Below are 21,031 nucleotides of genomic sequence, written 5' to 3' on the forward strand. Positions count from 1 at the left end.
AGTTTTGGGGTTTTTTTTTTTAAGATTCCCCATTTTTTTTGGGGGGGGGGTTGGATACAGGTAAGAGCCCCCCCCCACCTCAAGGAAGTGGGACCCCCCCCCCACAATTGGAAACCCCCCCCAGAATTGGGATTTCCCCCCCCACCCCACCAAAATTTGGATCATTCTGTCACTGGGATCACCCCAGAACTGGGATTCCCCCCCCCCCCTCCCGAAATTGGAATCTTCCATGGAATTGGGACCCCCTCCCAAAATTGGGATACCCCCCCCCCACCCAGAACTGGGACCCCCCCCCCATGGAACTGGGGTCCCCCAGTACTGGGAATCCCCCCGGAACTGGGACCCCCCCCCCATGGAACTGGGGCCCCCCAGTACTGGGAATCCCCCCGGAACTGGGACCCCCCCCCCCACCAAATTGGGAAACTCCCCAGAACTGGGACCCCCCCACATGGAACTGGGGGTCCCCCAGAACTGAGACCCCCCAAAATTGGGACCCGCCCCCCATGGAATTGGGACCTTCCCACTACTGGGAATCCCCCCCAGAACTGGGATCCCCCCAAAATTGGAACCCCCCCAGTACTGGGGACCCCCCAAATTGGAACCCCCCCCTCCAGTACTGGGACCCCCCCCCACCAAAATTGGAACCCCCCCCAGTACTGGGACCCCCCAAATTGGAACCCCCCTCCAGTACTGGGACCCCCCCCCCCCCCAGTACTGGGACCCCCCCAAATTGGAACCCCCCCCCCCAGTACTGGGACCCCCCCCCCAAAATTGGAACCCCCCCAGTACTGGGACCCCCCCCCAAATTGAACCCCCCCCCCCCAGTACTGGGACACCCCAAAATTGGACACCCCCCCCCCCAGTACTGGGACCCCCCCACATGGAACTGGGGTCCCCCAGTACTGGGACCCCCCCCCCCAAATTGGAACCCCCCCAGTACTGGGCTCCCCCCAACCCACAGACCGAAGCCGCTGACAACCCAACCCCCTTTGGGGACCCTTTATTGTGGCGTGTCCCCCTCCCAGTGTCCCCAGCGTCCCCCTCCCAGTGTCCCCCAGTATCCCCAGTGCCCCCCACCACCGTCGCTACCCGCTGTCGCGCCCCCCCCTGGGCTGCTTTGGCCCCGTCCCTCGTCCCCCTCCAACAAGCCGGCCCCTTCCTCGCCGTCGGCGTCGCCGTCCGGTGCCGGCGCGGCGCCGGGGGACGCCGTGGAGCTCGGCCACGTGGCGCAAGGTCTGGGCCAGCAGCAGGACGCCCGTGACCCCCAGCAGCAGGTACGCTGTGGGGCACGGAGGTCAGCGGCGCGGCGCGGTGGTGGGGACGTGGACGGGACACGATGGGACACCGTGGGAACCCAACAGAACCCAACAGAACCCAATGGGACCCAAAGGAACCCAATGGAACCCAACGGGACCCAACAGAACCCAAAGGAACTCAACGGAACACAAATGAACTCAATGGGACCCAACGGGACATGATGGAACCCAACGGGACACGATGAAGCCCAACAGAACTCAAGGGAACCCAAAGGAACTCAATGGGACCCAAAGGAGCCCAACAGGAGCCAATGGGACCCAAAGGAGCCCAACAGGACGCAGTGGAACCCAACGGAACCCAATGGAACCAAACAAAAGCCAACGGAACCCAAAGGAACCCAACAGGACCCAGTGGGAACCCAACAGAACCCAATGGGACCCAAAGGAACCCAATGGGACCCAACAGAACCCAAAGGAACTCAACGGAACACAAAAGGAACTCAATGGGACCCAACGGGACATGATGGGACACAGTGGGAACCCAACAGAACCCAACGGAACCCAAGGGAACCCGACAGGAGACAATGGAACCCAATGGAACCCAACGGGACCCAAAGGAGCCAAACGGAACCCAAAGGAACCCAAAGGAACCCAACGGGACCCAAAGGAACCCAAAGGAACCCAACGGGACCCAAAGGAGCCAAACAGAACCCAAAGGAACCCAATGGGACCCAATGGAACCCAACAGGACCCAAAGGAATCCAACGGGACCCAATGAACCATCAAACCTCAACCCACTGGAACTCAACCCAACAAACCAAAACCTAACAAGACTCAATAAACCCAACTCAACCCAACCAGAACCCCACAAAACCCAACTCAACGCGACCAGAACCCAAAAAAATTTCAAAAGCCCAACCCAACCCATCCCAAACCCAACTAAACTCAACCAAAACCCATCCAAACCACAAAACCCAACCAAACGTTCCCAAACCCCATCCAAATCCCAAAACCCCAACCCAACCCATCCCAAACCCAACAAAACCCAACCCAACCCCTCTAAACCCCAACAAAACTCAACCAAAACCCACCCAAAACCCAAAACCCCATCCCAACCCATTCCAAACCCAACCAAACCCAACCCAACCCATCCCAAACCCAACAAAACTCAACCAAACCCCATCCAAAACCCAAAACCCCATCCCAACCCATCCCAAACCCAACCAAACCCAACCCAACCCATCCCAAACCCAACAAAACCCAACCCAACCCCTCTAAACCCCAACAAAACTCAACCAAAACCCACCCAAAACCCAAAACCCCATCCCAACCCATCCAAAACCCATCCCCAAACCCAACAAAACCCAACCCAACCCAACGTTCCCAAACCCCACCAAAACCCCACGAACCCAACCCAACCCCTCAACCCCTTCCAACCCAAGACCCGCCCTTCCAACCCCCCCACTCACCGGCCACCGCCACTTGGTAGAGCTGCCCTCAAGGGCTGCCGCGCCTGCCGGGCCCGGCACCAGGTCGCCGTAAGCCGACGGTGCAGAGCGAGATGACGCAGAAGTAGACGGCGTCCAGGTAGCTCCAGGTGGCCTCCAGCAGGCAGAAGGCGGCAGGCCGGGGAGGAGCACCAGCAGCACCAGGGTGGCGGCCAGCAGTGCCAGGAGGTGGGCGCGGGCGGCGCCGCGCCGGCTGCAGCCCCAGCGAGCCTGCAGGTAGCCACGGGGCCGCCGGGCCAGCGGCAACGGCCAGGTGACGCGCGGTGGCCGCCAGGAGGAACATGGTGGCCGGGGACGCCCCACGGCCGCGTAGGCGGCGCAGAAGGCTTTGCCGGCGGAGGAGAGCGGCGTCGCCGAGCCGTAACCTTGGGGGGGACAGCGGAGGGTCGTGGGGGGGACCCCCCGACTCAGTATGGGGGGGTTTGGGGGGGTCTGGGGTGGGTTGGGGGGTTTTGGGGGTCTTGGGGGTTTTTGGGGGTCTTGGGGGTGGTTGGGGGGGTCTTGAGGGTTATGGGGGTCTTGGGGGTCTTGAGGGTCTTGGGGTCTTGGGGGGTCTTGGGGGTCTTGAGGGTCTTGGGGGGTCTTGGGTCTTGGAGGTCTTGAGGGTCTTGGGATGGTTGGGGGCCTTGGGGGTCTTGGGGGTCTTGAGGGTCTTGGGGCGTTTTTGGGGAGACCTGGGGGCTTGGGGGTGGATGAGGGTCCTGGGGGTCTTGAGGGTTATGGGGGGTCTTGGGGTTTTTGGGGGGCCTTGGGGGTCTTGAGGGTCTTGGGGGTCTTGGGGTGGTTGGGGGGCCTTGGGGTCTTGAGGGCTGTTGGGGGTCTTGGGGTGGTTGGGGGGTCTTGGGGGTCTTGGGGACTTGGGGGTCTTGGGGCGGTTGGGGGTGTTGGGGGTGGTTGGGGGGTCTTGGGGGTTTTGGGGGTGTTGGGGGTTTTTGGGGGTCTTGGGGGTCTTGGGGGTTTTGGGGGTCTTGGGGGTCCTGGAGGGTCTTGGGGGTCTTGGGGGTCTTGGGGATCTTGGGGTGGGTGGGGAGTCTTGGGGGTCTTGAGGGTTATAGGGGTCTTAGGGGGTTTTGGGAGACCTGGGTGTCTTGGGGTGGATGAGGGTCCTGGGGGTCTTGGGGATTCTGGGGGTTCTGGGGGGTCTTGGGGGGTCTGGGGGCTCCTGGGGATTTTGGGGTGTCCTGGGGCCTTGGGGGTCTTGGGGTGGATGAGGGTCTTGGGGGTCTTGGGGATTTTGGGGGTGTCCTGGGGGTCTTGGGGGGTTTTGGGGGGGCCCTGTGGGTCCTGGGGATTTTGAAGGGTCCTGGGGGTCTTGGGGGTCCCTGGGGGTCTTGGGGGTTTTGGGGGGTGCTGGGGGTTTTGGGGTGGATGGAAGTCTTGGGGGTTTTGGAGTTCTTTGGGGTCTTGGGGGGTTTTGGAGCTCCTGGGGGTCCTGGGGATTTGGGGGTGTCCTGGGGGTCTTGGCAGTCCTGGGGGTCTTGGGGCGGATGAAGGTCCTGGAGGTCTTGGGGATTTTGGAGGGTCCTGGGGGTCTTGGGGATTCTGGGGGGTTCCGGGAGTCTTGGGGCTCCTGGGGGGTCTTGGGGGGTTTTTGGGGGGTCTTGGGGGTCCCTGGGGGTCTTGGAGATTTTGGGTTGTCCTGGGGGTCTTGGGAGTGGATGGGAATCTTGGGGGGTTTGGGGTTCTTTGGGGTCTTGAGGGTCTCCGTGGGGATTTTGGGGGGTTCTGGGGATCTTGAGAGTCTTGGGGGTCTTGAGGACTTGGGGGGGGTCCTGGTAGATCTTGGGGGTCCTGGGGATCCTGAGGGTCATGGGGATCTTGGGGGTCTTTGTGCTTCTGGGATTTTGGGGGGTTCTGGGGGGGTCTTGGGGATCCTGGGGGACTCGGGGGTCTGGGGGCTCATGGGGGTCTTGGGGTGGTTGGAGGGTTCCGGGATTCTTGGGGGTCCTGGGGGTCCCTTGGGATCATGGAGATCCCGGGGGTCTTGGGGGGTCCTGGGGGATTTTGGGGAACTGGGGGGGGGGCGAGGGTCTTGAGGATCATGGGGGTCCTGGGGTATCACGGGGGTCTTGGGGGGTCCTGGAGAGCTTGGGGGGGGTCTTGGGGTGCAGGGTGGTCTTGGGATTATGGGGGTCTTGGGGGTCCTGGGGTTTTGGGGTGAATGGAAGGGTCTCGGGGGGGTCCTGGGGGGTCGCGGGGGGTCTCACCCACGGTGGTCAGCAGGGGTGACGATGAACAGGAGGGCGCTGGGCACGTCCCACTCGCCGCCGTCGGGGGTCCCGGTGGTCCCGGGGGTCCCGGGGGTCGCGGGGGTCCCCTCGAGCACCCACAGCCCCCAGGACCCCCAGAAAAACCAACCCCGCGTAGGCGACCCCCAAAAACAGCGCCCCCCGCCCCATGGCCCCCCCACCCACACCGGGACCTCCAAAGACCCCCGGGATTCTCTCAAAGACCCCCGGGACCCCCCAAAAGACCCCCTGGGACCTCTCGGAGACCCCCGGGATCTCCTCAAAATAACCCCGGGACCCCCAAAAGACCCTCGGGACCCCCTCAAAGACCCCCGGGACCCCCAAAAGACCCCCGGGACCCCCTCAAAGACCCTCGGGACCCCCAGGACCCCCCGCCCGCCCCTCACCGGTGCCGGCCCCGCTCCGACCCCCGCCCGCAGCCGCCTCTGCTCATCCCAGTCCCCCCCAGCCCCTCCCAGTTCCTCCCAGTTCCCTCCCAGTCCCTCCCAGTCCATCCCAGTCCATCCCAGTGCCCTCCACTGGCTGTGGCTGCGGGGTGGGGGGCGGGGCCGGGGGTCTTTTTCCCCTCCCCCACCCCCAGCCGCAACCTCGGAACTGGGGGGAACTGGGAGAGACTGGGAGGGACTGGGAGGGACTGGGAGGGACTGGGGGGAACTGGGGGGGGACTGGGAGAACTGGGGGGGACTGGGAGGGACTGGGGGGGACTGGGTGGGGGGGCTGGGATGACCAGTAAGGGACACTGGGACAGCTGATACTGGGATAACTGGGAGGGTGATACTGGGATAACTGGGAGGGTTGGTACTGGGATAACTGGGAGGGTTGGTACTGGATTAAGTGGGGCTATCCATACTGGGTTGACTGGGTGAACTGGTGTGTACTGGTCTGTACTGGGTTAACTGGGTTAACTGGTTGGTACTGGGGTTAACTGGTCTGCACTGGGTTAACTGGGTTAACTGGTTGGTACTGGGTTAACTGGTCTGCACTGGGTTAACTGGGTTAACTGGTTGGTACTGGGGTTAACTGGTCTGTACTGGGTTAACTGGGTTAACTGGTTGGTACTGGGTTAACTGGTCTGCACTGGGTTAACTGGGTTAACTGGCCCGTACTGGGTTAACTGGTCGGTACTGGGGTGCCCGGGTGCCCTCCCCTCCCCCCGGGGTCATGGGGCCATCACGAGGCTCCCACGGGAGCGTCCCGAGGCCGGAGCCGCCCCGGGGCCGGAACGGCCGGACACGGACGGACAGGGATGGACAATGGACAGATGGACAGATGGACAGGGATGGACAGGGATGGACACTGGACAGGGATGGACAGGGATGGACAGGGATGGACAGGGATGGACACTGGACAGGGATGGACAGGGATGGACGGGGATGGACAGGGATGGACACTGGACACGGATGGACACTGGACAGGGATGGACAGGGATGGACACTGGACAGGGATGGGACAGGGGATGGACAGGGATGGACACTGGACCAGGGATGGACAGGGATGGACACTGGACAGGGATGGAAAGGGATGGACGGGGATGGACAGGGATGGACAGGGATGGACACTGGACAGGGATGGACAGGGGATGGACGGGGATGGACAGGGATGGGACAGGGATGGGACACTGGACAGGGATGGACAGGGATGGACAGGGATGGACACTGGACACGGATGGACACTGGGACAGGGATGGACAGGGATGGACAGGGATGGACACTGGGACAGGGATGAGACAGGGGATGGACACTGGGACAGGGATGGACAGGGATGGACGGGGATGGACAGGGATGGACAGGGATGGACAGGGATGGACAGGGATGGACACTGGACAGGGAGATGGACAGGGATGGACAGGGGATGGACACTGGACACGGATGGACACTGGACAGGGATGGACAGGGATGGACAGGGGATGGACACTGGACAGGGATGGACAGGGATGGACACTGGACAGGGATGGACAGGGATGGACGGGGATGGACAGGGATGGACAGGGATGGACACTGGACAGGAGATGGACAGGGATGGACACTGGACAGGGATGGACAGGGATGGACAGGGGATGGACACTGGACAGGGATGGACAGGGATGGACACTGGACAGGGATGGACAGGGATGGACAGGGATGGACAGGGATGGACACTGGACAGGGATGGACAGGGGATGGACGGGGATGGACAGGGATGGACACTGGACACGGATGGACACTGGACAGGGATGGACAGGGATGGACACTGGACAGGGATGGACACTGGACAGGGATGGACAGGGATGGACAGGGATGGACACTGGACAGGGATGGACAGGGATGGACAGGGATGGACACTGGACAGGTGATGGACAGGGATGGACAGGGATGGACACTGGACACGGATGGACACTGGACAGGGATGGACAGGGATGGACACTGGACAGGGATGGACAGGGATGGACAGGGATGGACACTGGACAGGGATGGACAGGGATGGACACTGGACAGGGTGATGGACAGGGATGGACGGGGATGGACAGGGATGGGACAGGGATGGACACTGGACAGGGATGGACAGGGGATGGACAGGGATGGACACTGGACAGGGATGGACAGGGATGGACACTGGACAGGGATGGACGGGGATGGACAGGGATGGACAGGGATGGACAGGGATGGACAGGGGATGGACACTGGACAGGGATGGACAGGGATGGACAGGGATGGACACTGGACACGGATGGACACTGGACAGGGATGGACAGGGATGGACACTGGACAGGGATGGACAGGGATGGACAGGGATGGACACTGGACAGGGATGGACAGGGATGGACACTGGACAGGGATGGACAGGGATGGACGGGGATGGACAGGGATGGACAGGGATGGACACTGGACAGGGATGGACAGGGATGGACAGGGATGGACACTGGACAGGGATGGACAGGGATGGACACTGGACAGGGATGTGACAGGGATGGACAATGGACAGATGGACAGATGGGACAGGGGATGGACAGGGATGGGACACTGGACAGGGATGGACAGGGATGGACAGGGATGGACAGGGATGGACACTGGACAGGATGGACAGGGATGGACGGGGATGGACAGGGGATGGGACACTGACACGGATGGACACTGGACAGGGATGGACAGGGATGGACACTGGACAGGTGATGGACAGGGATGGACAGGGATGGACACTGGACAGGGATGGACAGGGATGGACAGGGATGGACACTGGACACGGATGGACAGCTGGACAGGGATGGACAGGGATGGACACTGGACAGGGATGGGACAGGGATGGACAGGGATGGACACTGGACAGGGATGGACAGGGATGGGACACTGGACAGGGATGGGACAGGGGATGGGACGGGGGGGATGGACAGGGATGGACAGGGATGGACACTGGACAGGGGATGGACAGGGATGGACAGGGGGGATGACACTGGACAGGGATGGACAGGGATGGACAGGGATGGACACTGGACAGGGATGGACAGGGATGGACACTGGACAGGGATGGACGGGATGGACAGGATGGACAGGGATGGGACAGGGATGGACAGGGATGGGACACTGGACAGGGGATGGACAGGGATGGACAGGGATGGACCACTGGACACGGATGGGACACTGGACAGGGATGGACAGGGATGGACACTGGACAGGGATGGACCAGGGATGGACAAGGGATGGACACTGGACAGGGATGGACAGGGATGGGACACTGGACAGGGATGGACAGGGATGGACGGGGATGGACAGGGGATGGTGGACAGGGATGGACACTGGACAGGGATGGACAGGGATGGACACTGGACAGGGATGGACAGGGATGGACAATGGACAGATGGACAGATGGACAGGGATGGACAGGGATGGACACTGGACAGGGATGGACAGGGATGGACAGGGATGGACAGGGATGGACACTGGACAGGGATGGACAGGGATGGACGGGGATGGACAGGGATGGACACTGGACACGGATGGACACTGGACAGGGATGGACAGGGATGGACACTGGACAGGGATGGACAGGGATGGACAGGGATGGACACTGGACAGGGATGGACAGGGATGGACACTGGACAGGGATGGACAGGGATGGACGGGGATGGACAGGGATGGACAGGGATGGACACTGGACAGGGATGGACAGGGATGGACGGGGATGGACAGGGATGGACAGGGATGGACACTGGACAGGGATGGACGGGGATGGACAGGGATGGACAGGGATGGACACTGGACAGGGATGGACGGGGATGGACAGGGATGGACAGGGATGGACAGGGATGGACACTGGACAGGGATGGACAGGGATGGACAGGGATGGACACTGGACACGGATGGACACTGGACAGGGATGGACAGGGATGGACACTGGACAGGGATGGACAGGGATGGACAGGGATGGACAGGGATGGACAGGGATGGACACTGGACAGGGATGGACAGGGATGGACGGGGATGGACAGGGATGGACAGGGATGGACACTGGACAGGGATGGACAGGGATGGACACTGGACAGGGATGGACACTGGACAGGGATGGACAGGGATGGACAGGGATGGACACTGGACAAGGATGGACAGGGATGGACACTGGACAGGGATGGACAGGGATGGACACTGGACAGGGATGGACACTGGACAGGGATGGACAGGGATGGACAGGGATGGACGGGGATGGACAGGGATGGACAGGGATGGACACTGGACAGGGATGGACAGGGATGGACACTGGACAGGGATGGACACTGGACAGGGATGGACAGGGATGGACAGGGATGGACACTGGACAAGGATGGACAGGGATGGACACTGGACAGGGATGGACAGGGATGGACACTGGACAGGGATGGACAGGGATGGACGGGGATGGACAGGGATGGACAGGGATGGACACTGGACAGGGATGGACAGGGATGGACACTGGACAGGGATGGACACTGGACAGGGATGGACAGGGATGGACGGGGATGGACAGGGATGGACAGGGATGGACACTGGACAGGGATGGACAGGGATGGACGGGGATGGACAGGGATGGACAGGGATGGACACTGGACAGGGATGGACAGGGATGGACACTGGACAGGGATGGACACGGATGGACGGGGGATGGACAGGGATGGACACTGGACAGGGATGGACAGGGATGGACGGGGGATGGACAGGGATGGACACTGGACAGGGATGGACACGGATGGACGGGGATGGACAGGGATGGACACTGGACAGGGATGGACAGGGATGGACAGGGATGGACACTGGACAGGGATGGACAGGGATGGACACTGGACACGGATGGACACTGGACAGGGATGGACAGGGATGGACAGGGATGGACAGGGATGGACACTGGACAGGGATGGACAGGGATGGACAGGGATGGACAGGGATGGACACTGGACAGGGATGGACAGGGATGGACAGGGATGGACACTGGACAGGGATGGACACTGGACAGGGATGGACAGGGATGGACAGGGATGGACACTGGACAGGGATGGACACTGGACAGGGATGGACAGGGATGGACAGGGATGGACACGGATGGACACTGGACAGGGATGGACACGGATGGACACTGGACAGGGATGGACAGGGACGGACACCGGGACTGATGGACGTCAAGTATTTGGGGACATCCCTGGGGACGCTGTGGGGACATCACAGCCTTGGGGACACCACGGAGCCATCCCTGGGGACACCAGAGGGGACATCACGGGTTTGGGGACACCCCTGGTGGCACCATGGGGACACCATGGCCATGGGGACGTCATGAGGACATCCCTGGGGACACAGTGGAGACATCACAGGGACGTCCCAGGAACGTCCTGGCTTTGGGGACATCATGGGGACATCCCTGGGGACATCCCGGCTTTGGGGGCGTTCCTGAGGGACACCACGGGGACGCCATGGGGACGCCAGGACTTTGGGGACACCATGGCCACCATGACCATCGCCATGGCCGTGACGTTGTGGCCCTGGGGGACACCCTGGGGACACCCTGGGGACATCCCGGTGCTGGGGACATCCCGGGTGGGCACCAGGCCCAAGCGCGCCCCCCGTTACCATGGCAACCCCAGCGTGGCACGGCCGCCATCTTAACTCCGGGCAGGAGTTCCCTTTCCTGCCAACCACTTCCGCACTCTCAGCCAATCACAACCTCCCGCCTTCCCCACGTGACTATCGGCTGCCGAACCAGGAAGTGCCGCCGTTATGGGCTCTACCGGAGCCCGTGACGGTCTGGCGGCCCCGGTAGCGTTGGGGACACCTCTGGGGACACTCTGGGGACACTGCGAGCAGTCACGAGCCTGCTGGGACCCCGTTGCCATGGAAACAACCAGAACAACGCCGCCGCCATCTTTTAACTCTTGCCACAGCCGCCATATTAACTCCGGGCACAACTTCCGCCCTCTCCGCCAATCACACCCTCCCGTTCCCCCCACGTGACCCCCCCCGGTAGCGCCGAACCCGGAAGCGCCGCCGCCGCCGCCATGGACCCCGCCGCTCCCCGTGAGTCCCGGGCGGCGCCGTGAGGGGGAATTCGGGTTTCAAACCCCCCAAAATTCACCTTTCCTTCCATTTCCAGCCCCAAAACGCCGCGGGCCCGCGCGCCTGGCCGATCCGCGGCCGCTGTTCGAGGACACGAGCGCCGGCGGGGCCTCGCCGGGCCGCGGGTTCGGGGCCCCGCCGCCGCCCGCGGCCTCCGCGGTGTCCTCGTCCTCCTCATCCTCGGCCCCGTTCGGGCCGCCCGGGGCCTTCCTGGCCGAGCCCGTGAGCTCGCTGGCCGCGGCCTACGGCAGCAGCCTGGCCTCGCACGTGGAGGGGAACGTGAGCGCCGGGGGATAACGGGGGATAACGGGGGATAACGGGGGGGATAACGGGGGGGATAACGGGGGATAACGGGGGGGATAACGGGGGATAACGGGGGGGATAACGGGGGGGATAACGGGGGGATAACGGGGGATAACGGGGGGGATAACGGGGGGGGGTAACGGGGGGGATAACGGGGGGGATAACGGGGGGGATAACGGGGGGGATAACGGGGGATAAACGGGGGGGATAACGGGGGATAACGGGGGGGATAACGGGGGATAACGGGGGGGATAACGGGGGGGATAACGGGGGGATAACGGGGGGGATAACGGGGGATAACGGGGGGGATAACGGGGGATAACGGGGGGGATAACGGGGGGGATAACGGGGGATAACGGGGGATAACGGGGGATAACGGGGGATAACGGGGGGGATAACGGGGGATAACGGGGGGGATAACGGGGGATAACGGGGGATAACGGGGGGGATAACGGGGGGATAACGGGGGGGATAACGGGGGATAACGGGGGATAACGGGGGGGATAACGGGGGATAACGGGGGGGATAACGGGGGGGATAACGGGGGGATAACGGGGGGGATAACGGGGGATAACGGGGGGGATAACGGGGGATAACGGGGGGGATAACGGGGGGGATAACGGGGGGATAACGGGGGATAACGGGGGGGATAACGGGGGGATAACGGGGGATAACGGGGGGGATAACGGGGGATAACGGGGGGGATAACGGGGGGGATAACGGGGGGATAACGGGGGGGATAACGGGGGATAACGGGGGGGATAACGGGGGATAACGGGGGGGATAACGGGGGGGATAACGGGGGATAACGGGGGATAACGGGGGATAACGGGGGATAACGGGGGGGATAACGGGGGGGGGTAACGGGGGGATAACGGGGGGGATAACGGGGGATAACGGGGGGGATAACGGGGGGGATAACGGGGGATAACGGGGGATAACGGGGGGGATAACGGGGGGATAACGGGGGATAACGGGGGGGATAACGGGGGATAACGGGGGGGATAACGGGGGGGATAACGGGGGGATAACGGGGGGGATAACGGGGGATAACGGGGGGGATAACGGGGGATAACGGGGGGGATAACGGGGGGATAACGGGGGATAACGGGGGATAACGGGGGATAACGGGGGATAACGGGGGATAACGGGGGGATAACGGGGGGGGTAACGGGGGGGATAACGGGGGATAACGGGGGATAACGGGGGGGATAACGGGGGGGATAACGGGGGGATAACGGGGGGGATAACGGGGGGGATAACGGGGGGGATAACGGGGGGGATAACGGGGGGGGATAACGGGGGGGTAACGGGGGGGATAACGGGGGGGATAACGGGGGGGATAACGGGGGGGGTAACGGGGGATAACGGGGGGGATAACGGGGGGGATAACGGGGGGATAACGGGGGGGGATAACGGGGGGATAACGGGGGGGATAACGGGGGGGATAACGGGGGGGATAACGGGGGGGATAACGGGGGGAAATAATGAGGGGAATAACGGGAAAAATGGGAGATAACGGGGGGGATAACGGGGGGATAACGGGGGATAACGGGGGGGATAACGGGGGGGGTAACGGGGGGGGGATAACGGGGGGGATAATGGGGAGAAATGGGAAATAACGGGAAAAAACAGGGGGGAAATAATGGGGAAAAATGGGGGGGGAATGGGAAATAACGGGGAAAATGGGGGAAATAACGGGGAATAATGGGGGAGAAATGGGGGGAAATGGGGAAAATAATGGGGCAAAAATAGGGGAAAAATGGGGGGAATGGGAAATAAATGGGGAAAAATGGGGGGGAAAATGGAAAATAACAGGGGGAAATAACGGGAAAAATAGGAAATAATGGGAAAAACGAGGAATAACGGGGAGATATAACGGGGAAAATATAGGGGAAAAATGGGGGGAAAATGGAAAATAACGGGAAAAACCGGGGGGGGAATAATGGGGAGAAACCGGGGGGAAACGGGGAAAAAATGGGGGAAAATGGGAAAAATGGGAAATAATGGGAAAAACTGGGGGAAAACGGGGGGGGAATGGGGGAAAAATAGGAAATAACATGGAAAAACCTGGGGCACACAGAGGAAAATGGGGAAAAATGAGGAAAAAAGGGGGGGAAACAGGAAAAAAATGGGAAAAAATCAGAAAAAACGGAGGGAAAACAGCAAAAAAAATGGGGAAAATGGGGAAAAACCGGGAAAAATGGGGCAAAAATGGGGGAAAAATGGGATAAAATGGGGGAAAAATGGGGGAAAATGTGAAAAACCGAGTGGAAAAAAATGGGGGAAAATGGGGAAAAAGAGAACAAACTTGGGGGAAACGGGGGAGAAACGGGAAAAAACGGGGGAAAACTTGGAAAAAAATGGGGAAAAATTTGGAAAAAGTGGGGGGAAATAGGGAAAAAACGTGAAAAAATGGGAAAAAAATGGGAAAAAATGAGGAAAAACGCGGGGAAAGTGGGGAAAACGCAGGAAAACATGGTGGGAACTGGTGGGAACTGGTGGGAACTGGTTTGAACTGGTGGGAACTGGTGCAGCTGGGCCGCTGGGTGCCCGTGAGCCGCCTCAAGTATTACTTTGCCGTGGACTCGGTGTACGTGGGCAGGAAACTGCGGCTGCTCGTCTTCCCCTTCGGCCACGCGGTACTGGGGCAACTGGGAGCACTGGGAGGGGGACTGGGGGGGACTGGGGGGGACTGGGAGGGGACTGGGAGGGGACTGGGAGGGACTGGGAGGGACTGGGAGGGACTGGGGGGGGACTGGGAGGGGACTGGGAGGGACTGGAGGGACTGGGGGGGGACTGGGAGGGGACTGGGAGGGACTGGGAGGGACTGGGGGGGGACTGGGAGGGGACTGGGAGGGACTGGGGGGGACTGGGGGGGACTGGGAGCACTGGGAGGCACTGGGATGGACTGGGAGGGACTGGGAGGGACTGGGAGGGACTGGGAAGAGGTTTGGGGGGACTGGGAGCACTGGGATGGACTGGGAAGGGGACTGGAGGGACTGGGGGGGGACTGGGATGGACTGGGATGGACTGGGGGGGGACTGGGAGGGACTGGGGGGGGACTGGGAGGGACTGGGAGGGACTGGGAGGGACTGGGAGGGACTGGGAAGGGGTTCAGGGTTACTGGAGGGACTGGGAAAAGCTTTGGATGGAATTTTGGGGAGGCTTTGGGGTATTCGGGGGGAATTTGGGTAAATTGGGATGGGTTTGGGATATTTTTGGGCTGTTTTGGGGTCTTTTGGGCTTTTCTTGGGGTGGTTTGGGAGAGTTTGGGGTTCTGGGGGTATTTTGGGCTATTTCGGGGTTTTGGGGGTGGTTGGGCTATTTTGGGGTTTTGGGGCTATTTTGGGGTTTTGGGGGTGGTTTGGGCTATTTTGGGGTGGTTTGGGGCTATTTTGGGGTTTTGGGGCTGGTTTTGGGCTATTTGGGGTTTTGGGGTGGTTTGGGGCTATTTTGGGATTTTGGGGCTATTTTGGGGTTTTGGGGGTGGTTTGGGGCTATTTTGGGGTGGTTTGGGGCTATTTTGGGGTGGTTTTGGGGCTATTTTGGGGTTTTTGGGGGTGGTTTTTGGGCTATTTTGGGGTCCCCTGACCCCCCCCGGCCCCCCAGGACTGGCAGGTCCGGTACCAGCAGGACACCCCGGTCGCGCCCCGCTTCGATGTCAACGCCCCCGACCTCTACATCCCGGGTAGGGACCCCAAAATCCCCCTGGGACCCCCAAAATCCAACCCAGGACCCCCAAAAACCTCTCCAGGACCCCCAAAATCCAGCTCGGGACCCCCAAAACCCCCCTGGGACCCCCAAAACCCTCCAAAATCCAGCTCGAGACCCCCAAAAACTCCTCCTTGACCCCAAAATCCAGCTCGGGACCCCCAAAAACTCCCCTGGGACCCCCAAAACCCCCCTGGGACCCCCAAAATCCAACTCAGGACCCCCAAAATCCAGCTCAGGACCCCCAAAAACCCTCCTTGGACCCCCAAAAACCTCCAAAATCCAGCCAATGACCCCAAAAACCTCCCGGGAAACCCCAAAATACAGCTTGGGACCCCAAAATGCAGCTCAGGACCCCCCCAAAACTGCCCTGGGACCCCCAAAATCCAACTCAGGACCCCCAAAAATCCGTCTTGGGACCCCCAAAATCCTCAGGATCCCCCCCAAAAACCCCACAATTTTCTCAAAAATCCCTAAAATTCTCCCCAAATCCCCCAAAATTCTCCCTAAAATCTCCCGACTTTCCACCCAAACCCTTTGAATCTCCCAAAATTCCCAAAAATACCAAAAAAAACTTCCAAAATTCCCCCATAAAAACCCCAAAATTCCCAAATTTCTTTCTCTCAGCCATGGCGTTCCTCACCTACATCCTCCTGGCTGGGCTCGCTTTGGGCACCCAAAACAGGTACAAAAATCCCTTTTTTCCCCCCAAAAAATCCCTTTTTCCCTCCAAAATCCCTTTTTTTTCCCCAAAAAATCCTTTTTTCCCTTGAAAAATCCTTTTTTTTCTGCCAAAAATGCATTTTTTCCCCAAAAATCTCCTGTTTTTCTGCCAAAAATTCCTTTTTCCCCCCCAAAATCCCCTTTTTTTTTCCCAAAAATCGCTTTTTGCCCCCAAAAAATCCCCTTTTTCTGCCAAAAATTCTCTTTTTCTCCCAAAAATCCCTTTTTTTTACCCCAAAAATCCTTCTTTTCCCCCCAAAAAATCCCTTTTTTTTCTGCCAAAAATCCCTTTCTTCCCCCAAAAATCCCTTCCCCCAGCCAAAATTCCTTTTTTCCCCCAAAAATCCCTTTTCCCCCCGCCCCAAATCCCCTTTTTTCCCCCCAAAAATCCCTTTTTTTCCCCCAAAATCCCTTTTTTTCCCCCCAAAATCCCTTTTTTTTCCCCCTAAAATCCTTTTTTTTTCGCAAAAATCCCTTTTTTTCCCCCTCAAATTCTTTCCTCTAAACCCTCCCCCCTTTATCCCCCACTCCAAAACCCTGAAATTTTGGGATAAAATTCCCAGATTTTTCTCTGAGGAAAATCTGACCAAATTCCCAGGATTTTCACCAATCCCAAGAAAACCCCAGAAAATCTCTCCAGAACATCCCAAAAGAATCCCCGAAAAAACCAAAATAAAACCTAAAAAAATCCCCAAAAAATCCCAAAAAATCCCATTTTTTTCTCTATTTTTTTCTCTGTTTTTTCTCCATTTTTCACCCAATTTTCGCCCGATTTTCACCGAATTTTTTCCAAATTTTTTTCCCCACCCCAGAATTGAATTTCTGTGTCTGGAATTGCAGATTTTCCCCGGCCAGCCTGGGGCTGCTGGAGGTGCTGAGCCAAACCGACCCAAAACCCCCCAAAAAACCCCACAAAACCCCTCAAAAAATCCCAAAAATTCCCAAAAAAACCTGTAAAAAAACCCCAAAAAATCCACCCAAAGCAACCCAAAAGAATCTCCAAAAAAACCAAAAGAAAACCTAAAAAAATCAAAAAAAAATCACAAAAAATCCCATTTTTTCTCCGTTTTTTCTCCGTTTTTTCTCCGTTTTTCGCCCGTTTTTCGCCCGATTTTCACCAAATTTTCACAGGAATTTTTCCGGCCATCCCAGCGTTTAATTTTGGTGTTTGGCCTTGCAGATTTTCCCCGGACAGCCTGGGGCTGGTGGCCAGCTCGGCGCTGGCCTGGCTGCTGCTGGAGGTGCTGAGCCAAACCCACCCAAAACCCCCAAAGAAACCCCAACAAAAAATCCCAAAAAAACCCTCAAAAAATCCTAAAAATTCCCAAAAAAACCCAAAAAAATCCACCCAAAACAACCCAAAAGAATCCCCAAAAAACAAAAAAAAAATTCGGAAAAAATCACAAAAAAATCACAAAAAATCCCATTTTTTCTCCGTTTTTTTTCCGTTTTTTTCTCCATTTTTCGTCCATTTTTCATCCGATTTTCACCCGATTTTCACCAAATTTTTTTGGCCATCCCAGAATTAATTTTTTGTGTCTGGCATTGCAGATTTTCCCCGGACAGCCTGGGGCTGGTGGCCAGCTCGGCGCTGGCCTGGCTGCTGCTGGAGGTGCAGAGCCAAACCCACCCAAAACCCCCAAAGAAACCCCAACAAAAAATCCCAAAAAATTCCTCTAAAAAACCTAAAAAAACCTCAAAAAATCCACCCAAAACAACTCAAAAGAATCTCCAAAAAAACCAAAATAAAACCTAAAAAAATCGCAAAAAAATCACAAAAAATCCCATTTTTTCTCCGTTTTTTTCTCCGTTTTTTCTCCGTTTTTCGCCCGTTTTTCGCCCGATTTTCACCAAATTTTCACAGAATTTTTCCGGCCATCCCAGCGTTTAATTTTGGTGTTTGGCCTTGCAGATTTTCCCCGGCCAGCCTGGGGCTGGTGGCCAGCTCGGCGCTGGCCTGGCTGCTGCTGGAGGTGCTGAGCCAAACCCACCCAAAACCCACTAAAAAAACCCCAACAAAACCTCAAAAAAAATCCCAAAAAAACCCTCAAAAAATCCTAAAAATTCCCAAAAAAACCCAAAAAAATCCACCCAAAACAACCCAAAAGAATCCCCAAAAAACAAAAAAAAAATTCGGAAAAAATCACAAAAAAATCACAAAAAATTCCATTTTTTCTCCATTTTTTCTCCGTTTTTTCTCCATTTTTCGTCCATTTTTTCACCCGATTTTCACCAAATTTTTTTGGCCATGCCAGAATTAATTTTTTGTGTCTGGAATTGCAGGTTCTCCCCGGACAGCCTGGGGCTGGTGGCCAGCTCGGCGCTGGCCTGGCTGCTGCTGGAGGTGCTGAGCCAAACCCACCCAAAACCCCCAAAGAAACCCCAACAAAAAATCCCAAAAAATTCCTCTAAAAAACCTAAAAAAACCTCAAAAAATCCACCCAAAACAACCCAAAAGAATCTCCAAAAAAACCAAAAGAAAACCTAAAAAAATCGCAAAAAAATCACAAAAAATTCAATTTTTTCTCCGTTTTTTTTTCCGTTTTTTTCTCCATTTTTTCGTCCATTTTTCACCCGATTTTCACCAAATTTTTTTGGCCATGCCAGAATTAATTTTTTGTGTCTGGAATTGCAGATTTTCCCCCGGACAGCCTGGGGCTGGTGGCCAGCTCGGCGCTGGCCTGGCTGCTGCTGGAGGTGCTGAGCGTCCTGCTGAGCCTTTACCTGGTCACCGTCAGCACCGACCTCACCCCCATCGACCTCGTGGCCTTCGCCGGCTACAAATACGTGGGGTGAGCCAAAATTGGGGCTTTTCACCCCAAAAAATGGTGGGAAGAGGAGTAAAAATATTGTTGGGAAGGTCACGGGAAAGGGACAAAAGATTCCTGGAAAAATCGCAGAAAAACGACAAAAATTCTGTAAAATTTGTGGTGAAACCGCAGAAAATCCACCAAAAATCCTGCAAAAAATTCCTTCAGAAGTCACACAAAATGCACCAAAAATCCTATTTAAAATCCTAGAAAATCCCACCAAAAATCCTACAAAAAATCCTATAAAACGCTACAAAAAATCCTACAAAAATTCCTACCAAAATTACACAAAATCCACCAAAAATCCTGCAAAAAATTCCTTCAAAAATCACACAAAATGCACCAAAAATCCTATTTAAAATCCTAGAAAATCCCACCAAAAATCCTACAAAAAATCCTACAAAATGCTACAAAAAATCCTACAAAAATTCCTACCAAAATTACATAAAATCCACCAAAAATCCTACAAAAAATTCCTTCAAAAGTCACACAAAATGCACCAAAAATCCTATTTAAAATCCTAGAAAATTCCACAAAAAATCCTATAAAATGCTACAAAAAATCCTACAAAAATTCCTATAAAATGCTACAAAAATTCCACCAAAAATCCTGCAAAAATTCCTACAAGAATCGCACAAAATCCACCAAAAAATCCTAGAAAAATTGCACACAAATGCACCGAAAATCCTATAAAAAATCCTATAAAATATCCCAAAAAAATCGACAAAAATTCCTACAAAAATCACAGAAAATTCACAAAAAAATCCTGGAAAAATTCCTACAAAAATCACTCAAAATCCACCAAAAATCCTGCAAAAAGTCCTGCAAAAATCACAGAAAATGCACAAAAAATCCTGGAAAAATTCCTGCAAGAATCACAGAAAATCCACAAAAAATTCCTACAGGAATCACTCCAAAGCCACCAAAAATCCTACAAAAAATCCTCTAAAAATAGCACAAAATCAACCAAAAATGCTTCAAAAAATCCTCTAAGAATAGCATAAAATCAACCAAAAATGCTTCAAAAATCACAGAAAATCCACAAAAAAATCTTAGAAAAATTCCTACAAGAATCGCTCAAAATCCACCAAAAATCCTACAAAAAATCCTCTAAATATCACACAAAATCCACAAAAAGTCCTGCAAAAAATCATAGAAAATCCCCCAAAAATTCCTACAAGAATCGCACAAAATCCTATTAAAAAAATCCTACAAAAAGTCCTCTAAGAATAGCACAAAACCCACAAAAAATCCTACAAAAATCACAGAAAATCCACAAAAAATCCTACAAAAATTCCTGCAAGAATCGCTCAAAATCCACCAAAAATCCTGCAAAAAGTCCTGCAAAAATCACCGGAAATTCACAAAAAGTTCTAGGTAAATTCCTACAAGAATCGCTCAAAAGCCACCAAAAATCCTAGAAAAAATCCTACAAAATAGCCCAAAAAATCTACCAAAAAATCCTGCAAAAATCACACAAAATCTGCAAAAAATCCTAGAAAAATTCCTGCAAGAATCGCTCAAAATCCACAAAAAATCCTGCAAAAAGTCCTGCAAAAATCACAGAAAATGCAGCAAAAATCCTACAAAAATTCCTACAAAAGTCACACAAATTCCACCAAAAATCATGCAAAAAATCCTACGAGAATCATACAAAATCCACAAAAAAATCCTACAAAATATCCCCAAAAATGTACAAAAAAATCCTGCAATAATTATACAAAACACACAAAAATCCTGCAAAAAATCCTACAAAAATCGCACAAAATCCATCAAAAATCCTACAAAAATTCCTACCAAAATTACACAAAATCCACCAAAAATCCTGCAAAAAGTCCTGCAAAAATCACAGAAAATCCACAAAAAATTCCTACAAGAATCGCTCAAAAGCCACCAAAAATCCTGCAAAAAATCCTACAA

The 21,031-nt window shown here is 55.8% G+C and overlaps 1 protein-coding gene across 3 annotated transcripts; it reads left to right on the forward strand.

Moving 5' to 3' along the window:
* The first annotated feature begins 11,443 nt into the window (after positions 1-11,443).
* Positions 11,444-20,754, forward strand: LOC135292254 (protein YIF1B-like). 3 transcript variants are annotated; one of them, XR_010354704.1, is made up of 7 exons: positions 11,444-11,522; positions 11,599-11,840; positions 14,402-14,506; positions 15,477-15,555; positions 16,206-16,263; positions 17,482-17,913; positions 18,999-19,084. XR_010354704.1 is itself a non-coding variant. In XM_064406470.1 (7 exons), exons 1-7 carry the CDS (start codon positions 11,504-11,506, stop codon positions 19,095-19,097), a joined length of 663 nt encoding a protein of 220 aa, XP_064262540.1. In that variant the 5' UTR covers positions 11,444-11,503; the 3' UTR covers positions 19,098-20,754. The 3 variants fall into 3 exon arrangements, 2 of the variants coding, with proteins under 2 accessions (XP_064262540.1, XP_064262539.1); XM_064406470.1 differs by lacking the exon at positions 17,482-17,913 and adding an exon at positions 18,214-18,274 and having other exon boundaries at positions 18,999-20,754; XM_064406469.1 differs by lacking the exons at positions 17,482-17,913; positions 18,999-19,084 and adding an exon at positions 17,142-17,340.
* The last annotated feature ends 277 nt before the right edge of the window (positions 20,755-21,031 follow it).

This window comes from Passer domesticus, unplaced genomic scaffold, assembly GCF_036417665.1.
Source record: "Passer domesticus isolate bPasDom1 unplaced genomic scaffold, bPasDom1.hap1 HAP1_SCAFFOLD_252, whole genome shotgun sequence".
Lineage (NCBI taxonomy): Eukaryota > Metazoa > Chordata > Aves > Passeriformes > Passeridae > Passer > Passer domesticus.